This window comes from Brachyhypopomus gauderio, chromosome 8, assembly GCF_052324685.1.
Source record: "Brachyhypopomus gauderio isolate BG-103 chromosome 8, BGAUD_0.2, whole genome shotgun sequence".
NCBI classification, from domain to species: domain Eukaryota; kingdom Metazoa; phylum Chordata; class Actinopteri; order Gymnotiformes; family Hypopomidae; genus Brachyhypopomus; species Brachyhypopomus gauderio.
Window position 1 is genome coordinate 19,789,364 of NC_135218.1, and position 18,897 is coordinate 19,808,260.

Sequence of the window (18,897 nt, forward strand, 5' to 3'; positions counted from 1 at the left end):
CCCACCCTTCTCCCAGGGTTCATGGCTCAGTTTTTTTTATTCCAGTAACTGGTGATGGTTTGATCTTTGATCCACTGTGGACCTGAAATCATTGGCTATTGTACTTCACTTCAATGTCCAGTCAAAAGCAGAGCAGGGATCTTCACTGAGGCTCCATGGTCCTAAAACATTTCAGTATCCCACAATAAAACACAAATCACCCCATACGAACAGTAGGAAGGCTCAGAGTGGTGGATATAAAATACAGCACTGCAATTATCTAACTGACTGATTGTCTTGAATACCTGTATAGCTGGGGAGATAATGCAACAATATCAGAGAGCATGAAAACCATAAAGATGTCTTGTAAAAATATTAGAGAGAGATGGGATATCAGGAAAAGTCCCACACCCCCTCTGCAGGCTCAGGGCTATCTGGCTCAGGCGTGGCTGGATTGGGGCAGTCTGGCAGGGGGCTGTTGCAGCCATGGGTGGGCAGCTCAGATATTGGGCTGTCAGGGGGGCAGGAGAGAGGCACAGCCGGGTACATCATAGTCAGGAAAGACTCCTGGTTATACTTCTTTACCTACGACACACGCACACACACACACACACACACACACACACACACACACACACACAGTTAATATTATTCCAAAATACAAATTAACATGAAAGTTTGCATGAATAGAGGAGAATCAACCGAGACCGAGACTGAGAGAAGCCCAGAACACACCTGCTTAAAAAAAGGGTGAGCAAGGAGACATGTGGCAGAGGGCCTGCAAAACACACACACACACACACACACACACACACACACAATTATATACACCATCACAAACACACATACAAATTCACAAATACACAAACCATCACTTGTGTACACATTCAAACAACACACTGAGGCTCAATGCAATTATATAATATGCAATTATATTTACATTCCCACAAAGAATAAAATACTGAACGTTTATCTGTGTGTGTGTGTGTGTGTGTGTGTGTCTGTGTGTGTGTGTGTTGCCCTCAGACCTGCGCTCAGGCTGGTGTTGCAGGCACAGGTGCAGTAGGTTGTGCAGGGTGGGCGAGTGGTTTTTGGGGCCCGGGCTCTGGGGCCGCTCCGCTGTGGCTGCACGCGTCAGACTGCCAGCCGCTACACTTTCCCCAATACCTGAGTCCACACCAGAACGGGACACCTTCAAAGCACCAAGCTCTCCCAGTGTGTAGGGGGCGACGTCGAGCAGACAGCTGTGAGAACCCCGCAACTTCTGCAGCAGCATCTGTAGAGACAAGATAGAGATTATTGGGGAGACATAGTGCTTTACTGGAGCTTTGGCTATACCGCCATATATATATGAATGAAACCGACAAAGGAGAGAACCTACCTATACCCCTAATGTATCCCTAAATTACCCCATACCCCTAATGTATACCTAAATTACCCCATACCCCTAATGTATACCTAAATTACCCCATACCCCTAATGTATACCTAAATTACCCCATACCCCTAATGTATCCCTAAATTTCTCCATACCCCTAATGTATCCCTAAATTACTCCATACCCCTAATGTATCCCTAAATTACTCCATACCCCTAATGTATCCCTAAATTACCCCATACCCCTAATGTATCCCTAAATTACTCAATTTATCCCAGAGCAGATGCTCTTATCCAGAGCGACTTTCAAAGTACTTTGCATCTTTGCACAGAATGCTTCCTAGATAGTAGATGAACCGAGTAGATGAAACCGACAAAGGAGAGAACCTACCCATACCCCTAATGTATCCCTAAATTACTCCATACCCCTAATGTATACCTAAATTACCCCATACCCCTAATGTATCCCTAAATTACTCCATACCCCTAATGTATCCCTAAATTACCCCATACCCCTAATGTATCCCTAAATTACTCCATACCCCTAATGTATCTCTAAATTACTCCATTTATCCCAGAGCAGATGCTCTTATCCAGAGCGACATTCAAAGTACTTTGCATCTTTGCACAGAATGCTTCCTAGATAGTAGATAGGTTAGAATTCAACATACCCTCGAACCAAAATACAGCTACATGAATCAATGCCAACACACAGAATTTCAAATAAACATAGGCACTATATCATGCAGTACAAAGTACAAGGACAACAAGTGCCATCTGCAGTGTTAGTGTTCATTTAAGTACTCCACAAACAGGGGAGTCTTCTGTCTACGTTTGAAGACAACAAGGAACTCTGCAGTTCAAACATCAAGTGAAAGATCATTCCACCATCTCGGAGCCAGGACAGAGAATAGTCTTGAGTTTTGTCTTCCACGACACATTTCAGGCTGTGTGATACTTGAGATTTGGAGTGATCGAGGTACAGATCGGGATTGACCATGGACACCATGTAGGGAGGGCTGGTTTTTGGCTTTGTAGGCAAACCAAGGTTTTTTATCCCGCTACTGGAAGCCAGTGAAGAGAGCGCAGCAGGGGAGTCACATATGAGAACTTTGGAGACCAGTCGTGCTGCTGCATTCTGGATCAGTTGTAGAGGTCTGATGACCCGTAGAGGAAGATCGGTAATTAGCGAATCGCAGTAGTTCAGCTTTTAGAGCACGACAGACTGCACACCTGGGTAGCATCCTGTGAATGAAAGGGTCGTATTCTCCATATGTTGCAGAGGAGAAATCTGCAGGATCTAGTCACCTTTGAAACGTGTTGAGAAGGAAAACTGCTTGTCCCACATTGCATCCAATCTTCCAGCAGTTTCAGATGGTGATAACAGTGTGTTCTTGGAAGAGCAGTGAGGTCCTTGTGTGAGTTTGGGGTCCCTGTGATGTACAGAAGCTCTGGGGTGATCATATGTGCAGAATCCTGAGTGAAGCAAAATCCACCAATCGTGCTAAAATACTCCCCGAAACCTGTGTAAAGCAGAATCGACCAATCGTGCCAAGGCTAGAGAGAAGAGAGAGGGATGCTGTGGTCGACAATGTCGAAGGCTGCAGAAAGATCCAGAAGAATTAAAACGATGACTTTTAGGCTTAGCAACATGAAGCTTCTTAGAGGGTCGTTTCTGTTGAGTGTGCCCGTTTGAGGTCAGACTGATTAGGATCATAGAGTTGGTTCTGGGTGAGGAAGAGAGATAATAGATCATGGAGCACTTGTTCCAGAGTTTTTCATAGAAAAGTGATACCGGTCTGTAGTTGCTTATGTCGAAGCCGTCAAGTGTTACTACCCTGGCTGCCCCAAAACTAAGGAGCTGTTGATGATGGCCAAGATGAATGGAAGCAGATCTCTGGGCATTTTCTGGAACAGAGTGTAAGGAACTGGATCCAGCAGGCATGTAGTAGGATTGCTGGAAGTCAGAAGTTGGTGGATCTTATCTGAGGAGAGAGAAGCCAGGGAATTGGGTGTTGGGTTAGAGATACTAGTAGGAAGACTGGGAACAAGGGAGAAGGACTGATGGACTACTGCAAGCTTCTATTCAAAGATGACAAAATCCTCAGGAGTGAGAGAGGATGAAGGAGGGATGGGGAGGGTTAAGGAAAGGAGAAAAAATACTGAATGACTTGTGTGGGTTGGATGCGGATGACTTAATCTAATCCACCCCTAAACCTACCGCATTAATCTACCCCAAAACGTACCGCATTAATCTACCCCTAATCCTACCGCATAGCCCATGCTGGTGTGCGGAATGTGCAGGTGTACTGCCTATGAGGTGAGCCTGTGTGTGTGTGTGTGTGTGTGTGTGTGTGTAGAGCTGTGGTACCAGAGTGGGAGGCATGTCCTGGAAGGGAACCCTCCCCCTGACCAGCTCACACACAAGGATGCCCACACTGTAGAGATCTGACTTCACTCCATAACCACGTAGGTCCTGCAACAACACACAGTGTCACGCAGAGGCAGGGCTGGCTTTTGTGTGAACATGTGTGAGTGTCTGACACAGTGGATGATAGCTTGTATCTGTAGGTGTGAAGGCTTAATGAACTCTGTCCCTTATGTGTGTGTATCTATAAGTGTGCATTTGCAAGTTTCTATAGGTGTGTGTGCATGTATCTATAGGTGTAGGTGTGTGTGTGTGAGTATCTATAGATATGTGTGTGCACATATACACGTACCTACATGTGTGTAGGTACGTGTATCTATAGGTGTGTGTGTGTGTGTACTTGTCTCAGCAGTTCGGGGCTGAGCCAGGGCAGGAGGGCGGGGCTGTGCTGTGGCATGTCAAACGCAGCTCTCATCCGCTTTCCATCTTTCATCAGACTGTAGACGCCATGCAGTCCAGACAAACACACACGGCCCTCAGCAGACAAGAGGATGTGACTCGCCTTCACACCCCTGGGGGAGGAGAGGGGAGGAGAGGAGAGGAGAGGAGAGGGGAGGGGAGGGGAGGGGAGGAGAGGAGGACAGACTGCTGAGAACTGTGCTGAGAACAGCTACAGCTAATAGTGTAGCTCAGGGTGACTTATGCCTATTGACCATATGGTGTTGGGTTACCTGTGCACGTAGCCTATATGGTGTTGGGTTACATGTGGACGTAGCCCGTATGGTGTTGGGTTACCTGCGGACGTAGCCCGTATGGTGTTGGGTTACCTGCGCACGTAGCCCGTATGGTGTTGGGTTACCTGCGCACGTAGCCCGTATGGTGTTGGGTTACCTGCGCACGTAGCCCGTATGGTGTTGGGTTACCTGCGCACGTAGCCCGTATGGTGTTGGGTTACCTGCGCACGTAGCCCGTATGGTGTTGGGTTACCTGCGCACGTAGCCCGTATGGTGTTGGGTTACCTGCGCACGTAGCCCATATGGTGTTGGGTTACCTGCGCACGTAGCCCGTATGGTGTTGGGTTACCTGCGCACGTAGCCCGTATGGTGTTGGGTTACCTGCGCACGTAGCCCGTATGGTGTTGGGTTACCTGCGCACGTAGCCCGTATGGTGTTGGGTTACCTGTGCACGTAGCCCGTATGGTGTTGGGTTACCTGTGCACGTAGCCCGTATGGTGTTGGGTTACCTGTGCACGTAGCCCGTATGGTGTTGGGTTACCTGTGCACGTAGCCCGTATGGTGTTGGGTTACCTGTGCACGTAGCCCATATGGTGTAGGTAGTGGAGAGCCTTCAGGACTCCGTGCAGCAGGTATGCTATAAGAGACTCACTCATCCCATCTGGGAAATAAGACCTGAGCAGAAAGTCTGCAGAGCCTGCCACACACACACACACACACACACACACACAGGTCATAACAGAAAACATTATTACAGTGCTCTGTGTTGCCTTGTTCACTACTCCATCAACGCCGGTTTAGTACCTGTGTAGCTGCACAATGACAGTAGGATTGATTGAACTGAACAGTCAGTAGTTCAGCATGGACAGTGGACCTTGAGAGCCATAACACAAACCCCATCAATCATTCAGTTGTACAGGACAATGGGGTTTAATCACAAGCGTAATGAAATCAAGCCTACAAAACTACACAGGCCCACATAAGCACACACAGCTCCCCGGAGGACTCCGCAAGGTCTGCTAACATTAGGACAAAGATGACAACATTAGTACAAAGATGATGAAGCAGACAACCTTTCAGAGATGGAGAGAGAGAGAGAGATTAAGAGAGGGAGAGGGAAGAGAGAGGGAGAGGAAGGGAGGGAGAGAGAGGGGCACAGACACAAAGGCACTTTTACCGTAGCTCATTAGAGGTGAGAGAACCCAGAGCTGGCAGCAGAAGCAGAAGACCATCCTGGACGTGAGAAGGTTTGGGTGACGCAGGCGTCTAGACAACAGCACTTCGTTCTGCCAAAAACACACGTGTCCATTACAGAATCAAATTCTGTCTACAGTCAGTGTTCAAAACTGAGACAGAGGGAGGAAGGTCAGAGAGACAGGCAGGGAGAGTGAGACAGACAGACAGACAAACAGACGGGGCATTTACCATCAGCTGCAGCAGTTCATCTTCTGTACACTCATCCAGGTTTGTGGTCTTCACGGTCAGCAGTCGCCCGGAGGGTTTGTGACGAGCCATGCTGATCTGGCTCATGTTATTAAAGCCGCACCCTGCACGTACAAGGGACACACACAGAGACGGAGGCATACAGAGACGGAGGCACACAGAGACGGATGCACACAGAGACGCACGAACACAGCCTATTAAACACAGGCAAAAAATGAAGCACCATCGTGCAGTGGGCAGTGAGGGTTTATGCAGTGGGCAGTGAGAGCAGCAGTTACCCAGAACAGAGAGCAGCTGATAGTCTGAAGGTTGAGCAGACAAACCCATGAGGACATCACCTCCCCCCCGAGCAGAGCAGGGGGACCAGTCACTGCTCTGAGTCACACACACACACACACACACACACACACACACAACATAGATGTAATATTATTTTCCATAAACTATTTCATTTACAAGGAATAACTGAAATAATAAAAGGTGGTGAGTGTTTGATAGATTCAACTGTCTATTTTAAGATATCATAGATACTGGTATAACATCATGATAACATTATTAGGCGCACTACGCTTTCATGTAGTATCGAATACCACCACAGAGGGGCACTGTGTTGACAAAAAGAGGATGTTAGATGACGCTAAACAACAGAGATATTTCTCATATCACTGGAGTGAAACAAGTAATAGGGGATGACGGGGATGTCTGTGCTGTACAGACACAAGAAAGTGGCACATATATCCATGTAATGTGCATTCATTTTTTCATTCATTCTATTATGTGACTGGTGTATACACATACACCCAAACACACCCCAAATGAGAATCTGTAGTTAGGGCCCCCTATTTTAATAAACGTCATGTGTGTGTGTATATATATATTAGTCATACAATATATGATATTTATGTATATTGCCCATGCAATATACTGTTGAACACACAGAAGCTTCAGTATTTAATAGATCAAAGCAGGCTTGCGCTGGTCTGAAGTGTAGGGGGTATCTTCCAGGCCTCCTGTCTCTCACTCCAGACTCGGGGAGAGGACCACAGACCCTGAGAGAGGATCACAGACCCTGAGAGAGGACCACAGACCCTGAGAGAGGATCACAGACCCTGAGAGAGGATCACAGATCCAGAGAAAGGACCACAGATCCTGAGAGAGGACCACAGACCCTGAGAGAGGACCACAGACCCTGAGAGAGGATCACAGACCCTGAGAGAGGATCACAGACCCTGAGACAGGATCACAGACCCTGAGAGAGGACCACAGACCCTGAGAGAGGATCACAGACACTGAGAGAGGATCACAGACCCTGAGACAGGATCACAGACCCTGAGAGAGGATCACAGACCCTGAGACAGGATCACAGACCCTGAGAGAGGATCACAGACCCTGAGAGAGGATCACAGACACTGAGAGAGGACCACAGACCCTGAGAGAGGATCACAGACCCTGCCCCTTAGCTCAGTGGCGGCTGGAGTTCCAGAATGTGATGATGTCACAGAGCTGCAGTCCAACAGAACAGTGGAGAACAGCAGAACCTGTGCTGACAGACGTCAAGACTATCAGGCTCCGCCCACTTCCCAGAACATCCGAACACCACGACTCAGCAGAATCTCATTTGGGGGTGTACATACAGACTGACAGGAGTTGATTATAGGACTGCAGAACTACTGTATGCATTATGATTAAAAAACCTACAAAAGGGTGATGTGTGTACCCAACAGCATATAGGGAGACCACGCCCCCACATTACTGACCAGGTACGGCTGACTGACGTCCTCATACTGGTCCTCTATGCTGATTGGCTGGACCTGAGTGTGGGAGGAGATGCAGGAGCAATCCTGGGAGGAGGGGAGCAAGGGTGAGACACGGGTACAGGGATGAGGGGATGAATATGACCATGATGTGAATATGAATATGAAAATCAAAACTCAGGCCTGGAGTCAATGTGAGGGCTAAAGGTGAAGGTCAAGGGAAAGACTAAAGCAATCAAGGGTTAGGGTTTAGGGTTAGGGTTCATTGAGTCAGAGGTCAACAGCCAAAGAGTGAGAATGAGGAACTGAAACACAGCCAAGAGTTTAAGGCAGGAAAGGTGGTGAGACATGTGGACATGAACCCACATCCTCGGAGACCGGCAGAAGATTAATAAGAAAATGTATTATTAAATGCTCTGGTGTGATAATACCCAGAGGCTCATGAAGAATCAGGACTCGGGATTGTTAAACGAAGATTTAAACGGTTTTTTTTTTTTTTTTTTGCAAAACAAAGATTTCTGTACTACAAGGACGCAACTCTAACTCTATCACATGCGTTAGGAAGATCATGTTGCCCAAGCAGCACAAAACACTACACATCATAAAAACAGGTAAAAAAAATTGTGTGGATTCTTACCAAGAACGACATTGGATCCTTTCGGCGCAAATGAAGCCGCACAGGTCATTTAACCGTTTCACGCCGCGCGCGCCTGCGAGAGCGTGAATGTCAGCTCGTGAAAAGGACACTGCACACATCAAAGGACGTGCGGTCTCGTGCGCTCTGAGGAACGCCCCCCGGCTGCTACATTAGTCTTGACAGGCGCGGTAGGGTCTGGCTCACCTGGCTTAAAGCTTCGATTTCACCGCGTGCATTACAGATTTATCTCGTCTCGAGATGCGAACGTCCTTCCACTTCCTGACGAACAAAATTGGAAAATGTTTGCGTTTTCGGTGGAATTGTAATTTGTTCTGAAAAGTACTTGAAAGAAATTGCCAGCGATCCTGGAATGTGGACTAGGTTGATAGTTGTATTAGAAGTGCGTATATTCCTGTAGTAACCTATGCGCGCCACGCAAGGTGACAGATCTGACAATACAGTTGCTATAAATGTGTCTCAATGCGTATCGCTCGGGTTTGTAGGATAACAGATCAGTGTCCTTGCAGACATACAACATCTCTAGATCAGCCTCGCTTCGCGCGCATTAACCGGTCTGGGTCGGCGCCTGGCACCGCGTGAATGAGAAGGAGACTGGAGTAGGAGACGTAACCCCAGAGCGAATGAGATCATCAAACGGGTTTACATCTATACTTAATGAAGCGACGTCGTTACAGTTCACTAATGTGCATTAATGTTGTGTTTGCAGTTACACTCAGTTTAATAATTCAAAAATAATACCTCGTATCTAATTTTGTAATCCGAATTAACTTTATAAGGTGGAAAAAACTAAAGTTGTTTTTTAAACAGGATTCAAATATGGAGGACATCCTTGGCCCACTGACCTTCTGATGTTCTTATACGTTTCAGATTCAGTTTTAGATTTTGTCATGTATTTGGAGGTCAAACACCCCAAACTGAACTGGACACCCTACAATGAATCATTTTAAAATGAACTGGACATCCTACAAGGAATCATTTAAACTGAACTGTGAGGGGAGGTAGGGGTATGTGGGGGAGGTAGGGGTATGTGAGGGGAAATAGGGGTATGTGGGGGGAGGTAGGGGTATGTAAGGGCGGGTAGGGGTATGTGGGGGGGGGGTATGTGAGGGGAAATAGGGGTATGTGGGGGGAGGTAGGGGTATGTAAGGGCGGGTAGGGGTATGTGGGGGGGGGGGGTATGTGGGGGTGGGTAGGGGTATGTGGGAGAGGTAGGGGCATGTGGTGGGAGGTAAGGGATGTTGCTAACACGAGCAAGGCCATGTGTTCCACACCCAGGGAACACACACACATCATACTCATACATGCACCATACTCTATATGAGCGCCTACCAAATGATGAGAAACACAGCTGACCAGTTTCCTGAAGATAGAGTTTAATCTCTAACCCCTAACCCCCACCCCCAAAACCCTAACCAAGTTTGTATTTTCAAGCTGCAAAGCTATACATGCAAATGTTTAACTATTTGAAATGCTCTCTACTTCTTAACCCCCTAACCCTAACCCCTAACCCTAACACGTACCCGTTAACCCTAACCCAAAGTTTGTATTTTCAAGCTGGAAAGCTATTCTACTCTACTTCTCAAACTCCTAATCTCAAACCCTTAATGTCCAACCCCTAACTTCAGCTTTCTCACTGTTGTAAATCTGAGTGGTTGTCTTTTTAGAACACGAGGTAATTGTTCAGGCATATATGTGCAATTCGACCAATTTATGAACAGAGATGGGACCAAGTCAGTGTTTTGCAAGTCTCAAGTAAGTCCAAGTCTTTATCCTCAAGTCCCGAGTCAAGTCTCAAGCAAAGACAGTCAACTCAAGTCAAGTCTCGAGTCAAGACAGGCAACAGTCAAGTCAAGTCCCAAGTCTGAAACTTGGAATTTCAAGTCCTTTCGAGTCTTTTTTTTTACAGGCACCAACGCTTTACGAATGCTATGCTGATGCGTTTCTTTACTCGTTTTGTTGGTGTCCGCCAGCCAAATGATGACAGATCATTTACATTTTATCTTCTCTTAATTACATAAATGTACTTAAACAAGAATGTTTCGTTACATCATTTTACACGAAAATAGCAAGCTTCATCGTAAGCAAGATCCTGTCATTACGAATGGTTATTCTAAACATTTGGATAAAATGTTTAAATATAGACTAATAAAAGGTTAGTGTTATTTTTTTATTGTTTTCTGTTATTGTGGGGTCACGGTGTACTATTGTTACCTGGAGATTCAGTGGGGTCACATATTCTGATGACTGCCGTCAGAATTGGTGACCCCAGTTAAAAAGGCTCACTTGTACATCCCATTCATGATTTCTTTGTTGGCTGCAATGGTGAGGGGATGGTAAATCTTGTTTAAGTACATTTATGTAATTAAGAGATGATAAATGTAAATATAAACATCTGTCATATTTTGGCTTGTGGACACCAACAAAATGAGTAAAGAAAGTGCATCAGCGTAGTTTACGTAGCATTCGTAAAGCGTTTGTGCCTCTGAACAGAAACTGTGAAATAGCGCCCCTGTGGTCACAAAACTCGACGGTCACAGAATCTGGTGTAACACCGGTCTGCGTCAGGACGGAAATGAAATTAATGGGGTGCACTTTATAAATATTAATATGCGTTTTAAAATTTAGATTTGGGGTTAAAAAAACCAAGTCTTTGCAAGTAAACAGGTTCAAGTCCAATTCAAGTCCCAAGTTATTGGTGTAAAAGTCCAAGTCAAGTCTAAGTCTCTGAATATTTTTTCAAGTCAAGTCAAAAGTCTTAATATTAATGACTCGAGTCTGACTCGAGTCCAAGTCATGTGACTCGATTCCCCACCTCTGTTTATGAAGGCCAAACATTGTTTGTCTCTTTTCAGTTGTGTTCACCTTCTCCATACTAATGAGCAATAGAGCAATACTCATTAATGAAAGTACAGAATTTGGAAAGGGTGTTACTTCATATTTTTACACCAGTGAAGAAAGCATCATTGGCTGAAATATAAATGACAAAATAAGCACAATTGGTTGACATATTAATGACAAAGTATCTAAAAACTAACAGAAAGAAGAACTGGAAACAATAATTTACATTAATATTACTTTTTGTCTAAGGAATCTTTACTAGCAGTTTTACAAAGTTTGCATTAATATTTTCCTTTTACTGAAAATTAAAGTGTGACTTCCACTCATTTATTATTAATCTCCGCTTATGAGACCTCCTTTAATCCTTTAACCTCCTTTAACCCGTTAGATTTAATGCCAATGCGCAATGACTCGGTATGGAAAAAAAACATTTTCAAATCAATCAGTCGTTGACTAATTAGTCAATGTAAAAATCAATGTATCTGTTTATTGAACTCTAGCGCATGGACCAGCACATGGGCTATATTCTGTGCAATACCAATGCCCTGATCGATCTGTTTCCTACGGATATACTCTGGGTATTACTAATAACCTGACCTAGAGTGTTGACGCAGGGGTCAAACGCTGTAATTGGAGAGAAGACCACCGCATGCTCTAGGGGCCACCCAGCTTCTCGACGGCAGCAGTGCATCGTTATAGGCAAGACTACTTTAAGATAAACGTACTTACGCCACTGAGATCATTAAATCACAACATGCATAACTTTATGATACAGATAAAGACAATGGGAAGAGTCTCATAACTGCCTTCTGTAATTCTTCAACAACGTCATCGTCAAGTACAGGCAACGGTCAAACTTAACATGCATTGTTTCTTGAAGATGTGAGCTACTCACCTGATTATAGTATATCTACTTATTTATCTGTTAATTTAAAAATCCAGTAGTGATTACAGGCACCTACATTTTATCTCAGTGTATACATATTTTAAAACTAGCTGCCAAGAGGCTTCTGTCGCTGTAACAACTGTAAGAACTTGCACAAGTTTGCCAAAGCTTTTCTCCCTTGTCCCAGCTGATCCCATGTAATGACGTATTCGGGCTAGAACATAATAAGAGTCTTCAGTTTATTACACCGCCCAGCATTAATCAGTTTTCACTTCAACCAATATTCAACGCAATTTCGTTTTCTTGCCGTTTTAACTGTTCGGCGTTATACTGGAGTGTTTAATGCTGCTACATAGAACCTTCTGTTTGACTTTTATTAACTAGATCGCGGCTCCTGTCGCGTAATGACAACGTCACGTCCATTGATGATGTCGTCCTGACGCCAGTGCCCGGCGTTTAGCACCGCCCCAAACCTGCCTTCCTTCACGCGCTTGTCCTTTGTTTGGAGTTGACAGCGCCGCACGCGCCCCGGAGACGCGGAGTCGAACACTCCGCACAGGTTCGTGTTCGGTTATTCGAATACTTCGAGTACCACGCGGCAGATTCACTGCACTTCTAAAACCAGGGGCGAGCTGTTGAGCTAGCCGCCTGCTAGCGGATGTCATGCTGTACGGTACATTTCTGTTAGCCGGTTAGCTAACACGCGACAGTTAGGGCGTCCGTTATAAACTCAGTTCAAATCGCTGTTCGTTAATTCAGTAAATGATGACAACAACGACCGATTTACACCCTCCGTAAAATCAGGCATTTTGTTTTCATGGATTAGGCTGGAGGAGATTCCTAGTTAGAAAATTGATTATACAGCAATTCGAATGATGCAATTACAGTGAAATTCAGTTTTACAGTAATGTAGACTTGGAGAACACAACTGCATCAATAGCGAAATAACCTCGACATCGCTGTGCTACACGCCAGACGAGTCTCAGATTTCCTCTAAGTTGTGTGTGCGTACGTCATTGTGGTTTAAACCGCAATCTGCAGTGGCTCGCGCTGTTGCGCGCGTGCGGGTCTTCTCCACCACATCACCTTCTTCAGGTGTGTCGGTGCAAAGGACGTTCGGCGTGTCAGTCCTGCATAATATTGTCCCGTGAGTATAATCTCTCCAGACGTGGGCGGATGTACACCGCGCATGCGCTGTGCGGGTTTTGAGTTTGAAGATGCGGCCCACACTTGCAGTGTTGTTTTTATCATTTCATTCACTTTCAACCTGCTCGTTGAGTTTGTAGTCCACGTGGGGTAGCTTGTGTAAGCAGAACAGAAGCTCCACCCACAGAAGGCGTGGTTTGGTGGTGCTGTGTGACAGAATTCGCTCTTTTGCCACACCCACAGACATTTACATGAGTTGCGAATGTACTGCGTTAAACGCATTAGTTACTGAAAGATTGAATACGGTCTTATAAAATTAACCCATCTTAAATCTGAGAGTGCAAGTCAAACCTGGGGTGACCAAACAAACCCCTGATTATGTACACAGCTCATGTTCAGGGAGGAGGAAGAGGGTGCAGCACTAAGTATCACACACACACACACAAAAAAAACATTCACACGCAACCAGGGGCGTAGCAGCAAATTCTGGGCCCTGTACACTCTCGATGTCAGTGGGCCCCTGTAAATGCCAGTACACGAGGCACATGAGCAAAATGGGCCCCTCTTCCTACTCACCCTGGGTAGTCAGGTCCACTTTCCCCCCAATACCACGCCCATGCACTCAACACACACACACACACTCACTCAACACACACACACACTCACTCAACACACACACACACACTGTCTGAATGAGGAACAAAAATGTCATGTTATGTGCCAGATGCGTCATACACGAGAGGCGTTGTACTTCACTGACCAGATTAGAGCGCTGATCTCCAACACCACGTCCCAATGTGCTGATGTCCATATATCCAGGGTCCCCACAGGCCGTGGGATTTCTGGAGTCTGATCCAGACGTCAAAGGTCAGAGCACTTGATACTGTTGTTGAATTTCGGGGAACTATCTAAATTGTAGTTGCCAGTCATCATAATGTGATGTTTCCTGTATTGTTAGTGTTTGTTATAAATAAAGGCAGTGTGTTTCCTGTTCATGACGGTCAGTCAGAGAACTAGAGCGGGAACTCGGGCTCAACAAAATGACATCGAAGTATTTTTCCTATGTTGATGAATATTTATGGAGATCTATAATGGGAGGATGCTACCAGCTTGAAGAGCATCCTGAGGAACTCTGACTTAATCCTGACAGCACAGTGGGTGTATCGCCATGGAGATGATCTGTTGTTTCACTGACCAGCAGTGTGTTTGTGCTTTTTAATGTTCCTGCTTCCGTATTGTGGTGGTGGTGGTGTTGTTTTGTTATTGAGAGTGTTCTCAGCTCTGGAGGTTGAACGTTCACTTTCACTTTTGTTTTTGTGCCAAACCATCTGACACTGTTTTCTTTTGTGTGAAAGGCTGTTACGTTCTTATCAAGTAAAAATGTCAAAAGATTATGGTCATTATCAGCACTGCCACGCCCCCAGGGCCACGCCCCCACTGCCACGCTCCCCAACTCCTCTCCTCCTCTCTCCCCTCCTCCTCTCCTCCTCTGTTCCCTCCTTTCCTCTCCTCCTCCTCTCTCCCACTCTCCTCTCCTCGCCACTCTCTTTTGTCCTGTTTAGTGCTGTGAGCATTTCCCCTTTTGACCTCACTTCCTGTCTGATGCTTGTAGTGGTAGAGCCTTCAAGACAACAACAGGAAACGAACAGAAAGAGCAGAGGGGTGAACAGGGAGAGCAGAGGGGTGAGCAGGGAGAGCAGAGGGGTGAGCAGGGAGAGCAGAGGGGTGAGCAGGGAGAGCAGAGGGGTGAACAGGGAGAGCAGAGGGGTGAACAGGGAGGGAGGGGAGGTTTGGTCACTGAGGTCTTCTACTCCCTATGAAAGCACTAATGCGAACACCCATGTGCACTAATGTTTGTGTGTGTTTTTTGTCTTTTTAGGTAGAGGGTGTTGTGTGTTGGTGTGCAGCAAGGCAGGATGTGATGTCATCTTTTAACCTCTGGCCATCCTGAGGTTTGGGTGTGAATAAGGAGCTCCGCCCTCCCTCCACCCAGCTAGCCAATCAGGATGTTTGAGGTGAAGCCAATGAGTGTGGAAAAGAAAGAGACTGCGGTGGGAACAGGTAAAGGGCGTGGCTCTCCAGTGGTAGGTAGGGGTGGACGGGTGGGTGGGTGGGTGGATGTGTGGGTGGGAGGATGTGTGGGTGGGTGAGTGGGTGGATGTGTGTGTGGGTGGGTGGATGTGTGTGTGGGTGAGTGGGTGCGTGGGTGGGTGGATGTGGGTGGGTGGATGTGTGTGTGGGTGAGTGGGTGCGTGGGTGGGTGTGTGGGATGGTGGGTGAGTGGGTGGATGTGTGTGTGTGGGTGAGTGGGAGGATGGGTGAGTGGGAGGGTGGGTGGGTGTGTGGGTGGATGTGTGGGTGGGATGGTGGGTGAGTGGGTGGATGTGTTTGTGGGTGTGTGGGAGGGTGGGTGTGTGGGAGGGTGGATGTGTGGGAGGGTGGATGTGGGTGAGTGGGTGTGTGAGTGGGTGGATGTGGGTGAGTGGGTGGATGTGTGGGTGGATGTGTGTGGGTGGGTGAGTGGGTGGATGTGTGTGTGGGTGAGTGGGAGGGTGGGTGTGTGAGTGGGTGTGTGGGAGGGTGGATGTGGGTGAGTGGATGGGTGGGTGAGTGGGAGGGTGGATGTGAGTGGGTGGATGTGTGTGTGGGTGAGTGGGTGGATGGTGGGTGGGTGAGTGGGAGGGTGGATGTGAGTGGGTGGATGTGTGTGTGGGTGAGTGGGAGGGTGGATGTGTGTGTGGGTGAGTGGGAGGGTGGATGTGTGTGTGGGTGAGTGGGAGGGTGGGTGAGTGGGAGGGTGGATGTGTGTGTGGGTGAGTGGGAGGGTGGATGTGTGTGTGGGTGAGTTGGAGGGTGGGTGAGTGGGTGGATGTGTGTGTGTGTGTGCCCTGAGGTGAGGGGAAGTCAAGACTAGTTGCACTCTGCTATAATTAGATCCTGTTCTAGTGAACTACATACTCACCCAGCTGGAATGACTGTCCACTGACTTTGTTACACAAGGACTTTTATTGGACGCACAGGCACTCACTCACAGACACGGGCACTTTGTGTGTGTGTGTCTGTGTGTGTGTGTGTGTGTGTGTGTGTGAGTAAAAATTTGATTTTTAAAAACATTTTCTTTTATGAACAAGAAAGGGCACTGCAAGGTCACTTTTTTGGGAAAACGTTTACTGCCACCTTGTGGTAGAATGTGTAATGACACACGTTTTGTGTAAAGTCACTGCCTGTTTCTCCTAACTGGTGCTGTAGTTAATCTATGTGTGTGTTTGTGTGTGCGTGGGCGTGTGCAGATGACTGCAGAGGGTGTGCAGGTAGTGCAGGTGTGGAGGACTCCGTGTACATGTATGAAGGTCACGGCTGGCTGCTCTCACCACCTTCACCTGAGCAGCCCAGTGGAATCTCACCCCTGCTGGCCCAGGAGACACTACGCTACATGAGTGAGTCATTCTGACTACCTGTGTGTGTGTGTGGGGGGGGGGGATTCAATGCAGTAAGTGTAGCTGACAGCAGATCTGGACAGGCGGAGAGACGGACAGGAAGAGAGATAGATGAAGAGCAGCCATGCCAGTGTTAAAGTTAAACAATAAGGATCTTTATAACCATTGTGCTAGAGGTTAGAGAATTGCAGATTGTGTGTGTGTGTGTGTGTGTGTGTGTGTGTGTGTGTGTGTGTGTGTGTGTGTGTGTGTGTGTGTGTGTGTGTGTGTTTCTCAGGATTAATATGTCTGTAACTCGCAGGACTGAAATGTCTGGTTGACGTCTTTTTATTTTGATGACTTATCTGGATGTGTAGACTGTTCCACATAAACCACATGTCTCTATGTTCAACAAGGGTTATTTTAATAATAACCCTTTTTATATTAACACTTTTAGTAAAGGGTTTAATTGTAACCCAAATATCATCTGTAGCATCTTTATGTGGTGGGTGGGTGTGGTGTGAGGGGGGGGCCCGACCGAGGGAGGGAGGGTGTGGTGTGAGGGGTGGGGCCTGACCGAGGGAGGGAGGGTGTGGTGTGAGGGGTGGGGCCTGACCGAGGGAGGGAGGGAGGGAGGGTGTGGTGTGAGGGGTGGGGCCTGACCGAGGGAGGGAGGGAGGGTGTGGTGTGAGGGGTGGGGCCTGACCGAGGGAGGGAGGGTGTGGTGTGAGGGGTAGGGCTGTCGCGATAACCGCAGTATAGCAATACCGCGCTATTGACGAGAAAATCGCAACGTACGGGAATTAACCGCAACAACCGCAATATTTGTGTTTTTTCCCATGCGAGGGGAAAGTGCCTGTGCAAGAGTTAGTCATTTTCCCATCAACCCCCTGTTATCATCCGGTGCGGCTGATCAACAATCCGTCTCCTTTTTTCAAAGATGGAAACTACGGCAGATGCTCTGGTCAAAAAACAAAACGCGACTTCGCCGGTTTGGGAGCATTTCGGGTTCAAGTCAAATCCACGCAGATCCACTCGCCTGGTGGCGCGTCAATGAGGCTAGATTTCCTCTGCTCTCCAAACTCGCCCGCAAGTACATGTGCATTTGTGCAACAAGCACACCATCCGAGCGAGTTTTTAGTACTGCCGGGAATATTGTTAGCCCTTTCCGCTCCTCACTGAAACCACATAAGGTGAATATGTTGGTTTTCTTAGCGCGCAACAGGGACGTGACAACTCAGGTTTAAGCTGAGACGTTATTCTTCTGGTTAAGGAAAGATTTCGTTTTATTGATTTATTTATTAAATTCTCTTTTTGTGTTTAAAATCTCGTTTAAAATATTTACCCTACACTTTTAAGAAAGCGAAAGAGCATGGGTTCTTACTGCATCTCATTTGACTTCTGTGTTCTCTATTTGACAATAAACACATATTTAACTGCTCTTAAAACTGTCTTCTTTGCAATTTAAAAACAATAAGAACCCCTTTACAATAAAAACAATAAAACAATTATATAGCTCTAAAATTAAGATTTTAGACGACAAATGACGCATATCGCGTCATACCGCATATCGCGGTGTTGAGCCACCATAAATAACCGCAGGGGAAATTCTTTCACCGCGACAGCCCTAGTGAGGGGTGGGCCCTGACCGAGGGAGGGAGGGTGTGGTGTGAGGGGTGGGGCCTGACCGAAGGAGGGAGGGAGGGTGTGGTGTGAGGGGTGGGGCCTGACGTTAGCTTTCTGATCTGGAGTCAAGAAGTCATTTACCTGATCTTCATGTCCCAGTCATCAGTTTGAATAGCTGCCACACCTACATCTGCTCCTCAGTGTTTAGACTTCCGGCTGGAAATAAAGACGAAGTGTGTTGGTGCAGTGTTGAACCAGGTGCTGTTGTGTCACAGTGTTGAGGGACTCAGCAGGTTTAAGTTCTGAAAGCCAGATCCTCTCTTACGTTTAAACCCAAGATCACTAACCCTAAAGTGCTGTGCCTGTGGTGGGAGTTCTGGGTGCAGTTTTGCTGACGTTTGCTCTGCTGTGCTCTGCACAGGGCAAATGCAGCTTTTATGAGGTAAATGAACATCGTAAAATCATTCTTACTTTAATATGTAATCCTTTAATCATTTATCCCTGGCAGTCTTGTTTTGTTTTGAATCGTGGAAGAGTAGCACAGTTTTAGGGTGTATGAAGTATCAGCTGATCTTGACGTGTTTCGCTTTTATTATTCATAGTGCACCTGAACCCTCTGACTGGTACTGACTTGAGTTTCTATGAGCAGGTATAATGTAGAGGCATCGTGTGA

The 18,897-nt window shown here is 46.8% G+C and overlaps 2 protein-coding genes across 22 annotated transcripts in view; one reads left to right on the forward strand and one right to left on the reverse strand.

The window, feature by feature from the left end:
• stradb (STE20 related adaptor beta) lies at window positions 1-14,393 on the reverse strand. 13 transcript variants are annotated; one of them, XM_077015180.1, is made up of 12 exons: window positions 12,046-12,650; window positions 8,496-8,570; window positions 8,292-8,364; window positions 7,658-7,741; window positions 5,883-6,275; window positions 5,635-5,743; window positions 5,031-5,154; window positions 4,124-4,295; window positions 3,727-3,831; window positions 1,008-1,255; window positions 715-757; window positions 1-564 (listed from the first exon to the last, which is right to left on the reverse strand). In XM_077015180.1, the coding sequence occupies exons 3-12, from the start codon at window positions 8,301-8,303 to the stop codon at window positions 373-375; spliced, it is 1,482 nt and encodes a 493-aa protein (XP_076871295.1). In that variant the 5' UTR covers window positions 8,304-8,364; window positions 8,496-8,570; window positions 12,046-12,650; the 3' UTR covers window positions 1-372. The 13 variants fall into 13 exon arrangements, with proteins under 13 accessions (XP_076871295.1, XP_076871303.1, XP_076871301.1 ...); XM_077015188.1 differs by having other exon boundaries at window positions 5,883-6,004; window positions 6,179-6,275; window positions 8,292-8,570; window positions 12,046-12,422; XM_077015186.1 differs by lacking the exons at window positions 8,292-8,364; window positions 8,496-8,570; window positions 12,046-12,650 and adding an exon at window positions 13,943-14,386 and having other exon boundaries at window positions 5,883-6,004; window positions 6,179-6,275.
• The window catches only part of trak2 (trafficking protein, kinesin binding 2), a 19,040-nt gene continuing 12,599 nt past the window's right edge, over window positions 12,457-18,897 (forward strand). For 6 of the 9 annotated variants that reach the window (XR_013132850.1, XR_013132851.1, XR_013132852.1 and 3 more), the window contains exons 1-3: window positions 12,457-12,595; window positions 15,062-15,243; window positions 16,473-16,619. Coding sequence is in view for 6 of the 9 variants with exons in the window: in XM_077015168.1 (XP_076871283.1) it covers window positions 15,189-15,243; window positions 16,473-16,619 (202 nt within the window). In the remaining 3 variants the exon portion in view is untranslated. Of the gene's footprint in view, window positions 12,596-12,644; window positions 13,184-13,906; window positions 14,050-15,061; window positions 15,244-16,472; window positions 16,620-18,897 lie in introns of those variants that run through there. The other 3 variants (XM_077015169.1, XM_077015170.1, XM_077015171.1) reach the window with 3 other exon arrangements.

What these genes read in the sequence shown, in the direction of transcription:
- stradb (XM_077015177.1), bottom strand. Translation starts at nt 13,993, where the DNA reads ATGGACATCAGCACATTGGGACGTGGTGTTGGAGATCAGCGCTCTAAT. An exon ending in ACGTCAGTCAGCCGTACCTG is followed by an intron (nt 6,276 to 7,657) that starts GTCAGTAATGTG and finishes TGTGTGACTCAG; the next exon opens with AGCAGTGACTGGTCCCCCTG. An exon ending in CTCACCCTTTTTTTAAGCAG is followed by an intron (nt 565 to 714) that starts GTGTGTTCTGGG and finishes CGTGTGTCGTAG; the next exon opens with GTAAAGAAGTATAACCAGGA.